Source organism: Ictalurus punctatus, unplaced genomic scaffold (genome assembly GCF_001660625.3).
Source record: "Ictalurus punctatus breed USDA103 unplaced genomic scaffold, Coco_2.0 tig00007213, whole genome shotgun sequence".
Classification (NCBI taxonomy): Eukaryota; Metazoa; Chordata; class Actinopteri; order Siluriformes; family Ictaluridae; genus Ictalurus; species Ictalurus punctatus.
In genome coordinates this window covers 70001-74696 of record NW_026521133.1, presented here as the reverse complement: position 1 = coordinate 74696, position 4696 = coordinate 70001, and the positions used below count along the sequence as shown (strand labels likewise).

At 37.0% G+C, this 4696-nt stretch overlaps 1 protein-coding gene across 1 annotated transcript in view; it reads left to right on the top strand.

Moving 5' to 3' along the window:
- Nucleotides 1-234: 234 nt before the first annotated feature.
- The window catches only part of LOC108269599 (latent-transforming growth factor beta-binding protein 1), a gene marked incomplete at its 5' end in the record, with an annotated part of 36307 nt that continues 31845 nt past the window's right edge, over nt 235-4696 (top strand). Inside the window, 3 exon segments of the mRNA XM_053679357.1 lie at nt 235-408; nt 1842-2081; nt 3524-3610. Of these exon segments, the coding sequence (XP_053535332.1) occupies nt 235-408; nt 1842-2081; nt 3524-3610 (501 nt within the window).

Sequence of the window (4696 nt, the reverse complement as noted above, 5' to 3'; positions counted from 1 at the left end):
TCCCAAACGCTCACTCTCGCATGACGCTTTTCGTGTGTTTTTTCCTTTGTGCGTTGCTATAGTTACATCACTGCGGTTGTAAACATTGTAGATATTCTGCTGCTCCTCTGCACTCGGTGAAGGGAACTTTTTCCTTTTTCTCTCTCTCTCTCTCTCTCTTTCTCACTCTCTCTCTCCTCCATGGTTACACACTCCTCCTTCGCACCCCTCGCTTGCTGTTTGTGGGCGGAGCAGCCGAAGCCCCGCCCCCTGTGCGTGAGGAGGAGAGGGGGGCGTGTTTCCGTGTGTTCGGTGGCGGGCATCAGTGTTTACACCCCGTCTCCACCGAGCTGAGCAAACAGCTGTGCTGCTGCAGCGTGGGGAAGGCGTGGGGGGGCAAGTGTGAGCGCTGTCCACTGCCTGGAACAGGTGAGGACACACACACATATACACACACACACACACACACACACACACACACACACACACTCACACACCTCAACTGCCTTATCATAGTCCATCTCTTTTGTCTCTTCTCATCACACCATTTTTGTCTTTTGCCTCTTTACATAAGTGTGTGTGTGTGTGTGTGTGTGTGTGTGTGTGTGTGTGTGTGTGTGTGTTTGCCACCACCGCGCTTCATAGATGCTTCTTCACGCCATCACACTCCTTTCGTATTGTCTTCATGTATGTTGTTCATTCATACGTTCTTTCTCTGTTCACTTCCTGTGTGTGTGTGTGTGTGTGTGTGTGTGTGTGTGTGTGTGTGTTTTAAGTCTGTTTTTCTTCTAGCTATTATTTTTCTGCTACTTTTTTTGGTAATAAACCTAACCCTGAACATTTGTGGTGAAAGGAATAAATAACTTTCTTAAAACCTTTAGAATTATTCAGGAAAAGATCATCTCTACAATTTAAAAAAAAAATACATTATCATATTTTAATTGTTTTATTAATTAGAAAATGTTGCTAATTACAGCCAAATAAATCCAATAATAATAATAATAATAATAATAATAATAATAATAATAATAATAATCTCATTCAGAATAACACGCTCTATGATGGCGTCTTACATATTGATAAATAATCTATAAATTATTGAACACTGAAACTTTAAATTGTTTTAAATATCGACATCGTGATAGATGCACTTTTCTGAGACGTGATGTATCGTCGGTATTCTGATGGAAGCAGATGATTGGATGTCGTTTATTTTACTCCATATTTAAAACCATCCTTTCTTTTCCTTTTCCAATATTAGAATTTTAATTGTTTTAAGTGACGATTAAATAAAAGTATCATCAATCTTCATCATTTTTACAGTTTTGACGCAGAACTTCCTTTTTGCCGGCAGTTTGTCGGCTAAACTCTGTGTCGCGATATAATAGAAGGTATCATACAAACGTGTTCAAGTTTCATGATCCGATATTTTCTCTGTATCTCCCAGCGCTTCAAGTATTTTTATTCACTCACTGTTGAATTTTTAAGACGGAAGTCATTTGTGCTGTGAATAGCAGGTATTTCTCCATTTTGTTTTTACATTTTTATCAATTTAGCTTTTTATTCGAGCATCTGACACACTACGGTTGTCACGTCTCCTTATCTGTGCTGACACTTTATATAAAACCCCATAGATCTGTTTGAAACAGGGGCATTTTTATTGCATTTCTGCTGCATGTTAAGTATAGGTAGACCTCTGAGGGTTCTACCAAAGTGGAAGCGTTTTATTGGAGCCGTTAGTAACTTACCATCGAGACCTGATGAAGTCTGAATTCGGTCTGAATTCACTACTGAAACTATATATATATATATATATATTTTACATTTAAAGCAAAAATAAACACTATGTCTTTCTCTCTCAGCTGCATTTAAGGAGATTTGTCCCGGCGGTTTGGGTTATCATGTGACCAATCCGTACGTCTATAAACCCAAACCTCCGCCTCCTCCTCCTGTAAACCCGGAGGTGTACGAACGAAGCGATGGATACCGTCCTGTGATCACACACCCGAAACCCACCGTAGCGATCTCACCGCTGCCCGTCCCCACGGTCCAGCAGCCCATCGAGGCTTTCGGATTCACTGAGAGACACCTACCTGTCCCAGGTGAACCATAAATATAAACTCAATCGCAAAACAGGTATAGAATGATGTGTAAAGTGGTACAGTAACAAGCTATGGATAATATATTTAAAGAAATGTCCACACGTATAAAATAATAGGTACAAAGTTCTGTATAAAGGTGTAGAAAGTCACCAGTTATTGCTATAGATGTGCTATAGATATATAGCTTTGAGTTTGGGGTATGAAGTTCTGTATAAACGTGTAAAGTTATCAGTTATACAGGTATTGAACAAAGTTGAGTTATAAATACGCATTTATATTTAAAATCAGGTATGAAGTTATGTATGGTGTAGATCTATTGGTTATGGAGGTATAAAGTTATTAGCTATAAGTATATAGTTAATATAATGATATTTTACAGATTAATTAGTTATAGTTATACTATAAACCATAACGGGTATAAAATCATCAGTAATAGGTACCAATACTTTATACCCAAAGTCGTAAAAATAGTAATTAATGAATATGTTTTGGGTGTTTTATATAAAGTTTTATAACAATGATATCATTAGCATCATTTGTTGCATAAATTTATTGTGTGTACATTTGAATAGATAGAACAAAAATAATATGACTAGAGAAATAAAGTTATATACCAGTAATAAAATAATTATTGGTATAATGTTCTGTGTAATGGTGTTGAAGTCATCAGTTATTATTATTTATGAGTTATTATGAACTTATAAAGTTATTACTTATAGATATAGTGTTGTGGTTATAAAATTCTCTGTGTGTGAGTGTGTGTGTGTGTGTGTGTGTGTGTGTGTGTGTGTGTGTGTGTGTATCCAAATAAAAGCATTATACAAGTGTTTTATATACACACCAAGCTTATGGGGTCCTGACATGGTTGGGACAAAAAAAATCTTAGTACTGTATAATACAAGTATGAACATTAGTGTGTGTGTGTGTGTGTGTGTGTGTGTGTGTGTGTGTGCGCACGTATGTTTGTTCAAATGGTCCCCATAAAGAGATGAATACAAACCAACTTTTGGGGACCAAAATTTTGTAGGTGTGTGTGTGTGTGTCTGTGTGTTTGAATGGTCCCCATAAATGAATGAATACAAATACTTTTTGTGGGGACCAGAATTTTGTAGGTGTGTGTGGTTGTGTGTATCTGTATGTTTATGTGTGTGTGTGTGTGTGTGTGGCTGTGTGTATGTGTGTGTGTGTGTGTGTGTGTGTGTGTGTTCATTCGTTCATTTGTTCGTTCTTTTTGAGAACCTTTTCACAACCAAACCCTGGAGTCATTATGAGAAGTTATGTGGTTGTTATGTGGCTGTAACAATGTCAGAGGTGGTGCAGGGGGCAGCGGTGCTGAGTGTACAGATTGCTGTGTGTGTGTGTTTATACCGGTGCTCTTTCTTTTTCTCTTTTTCTCTTCATCCTTTATTCCTTTTTCTTTTTTACTCGTTCCGTCCCTGCAGTGGTGCTGGAGAAGACCTCTCCAGCTGCACCAGTCGTCCTTTTACCATCCAGCGCTAGTCAGGACATCTACCCAACTCAGTTTGCAGGTATACACACACACACACACACACACACACACAATTTACTAATGAGACTATTCTCAGTAAACGTCTCGTTCTCTGTCCTCCATCTATATTTACACTCCGTGTTCTGTAATAAAATAAACCACACACTCTCCAGGTCCCCATTTAACACTTCCTTTAAAATAGCCGCCGTCACTCAGCACGGCGATGTGGAATCTCAGCGCTCCGAACACACCACGCGAACAAAAACACTTTCCCTTTTGGACGTGTCAGTTTTATGCATGTTATTGCATTCGTGGCTCGTTTTAGACTCTCGTTGCTGTGTTTATTTTCTTTCCAAAGTGCGTATCAGTGCTCATGGTGCCGTGCCGTGTCCGGGCAACACCGCGTTCGGTTTTATTTAGATGCGGTGCACTGTTAACCACATGTCCACTCGTCCACCCATTTTGAAATATATAGACATTTATGTAAATATATATCAACAAACACTTAAATGTCAGTAAACTGCACTTGTTGTATATTTTTTTATTCTTTTTTTATCTGTGGAACAGCAGCATGGCTAGCTCATGAAATGGGCTGTCCTAAAGAAAAGCTACTTGTATCACAGCATAAGCCGTATATATTTTCGACGTGCTTTTGTGTTATTTTTTATTTGTAAATGATTTAGTAATAGTAGAATTTATTAGAAAATTTTGGCTGTTAGTTTGTTTAATAGCAACTTGATTTTACATTCCACTCCTTTCAAATATTAAGTAAAAGTCATTTGTCATTTAATATTTTACATTTATGTATTAAATGGTGTAAATGTTAAATAATAGCTGAAAATTGCTAGTTGCTATTAGTCATATAGCAGGTAAAGCTTTCTATAATTCCTTTGATGTTTAACAGATATTTTTGAGGCAATATATACAAAAAAATCAAATAGCTCAGTAAAAGAAGATTAATTATTGTCCTTATAAATATAAAGTTAATCTTGTCTTTAAATTTTTTTTTGTCATTGTTTATTACATGGAAAAGAAGTATGACATAATAAATAAACTAAGTTACTATAACAAATACGGCAGAGCTCTAGCTTTCTAAAATTCTTTTTATTTTCAGCTCGTAATTTTT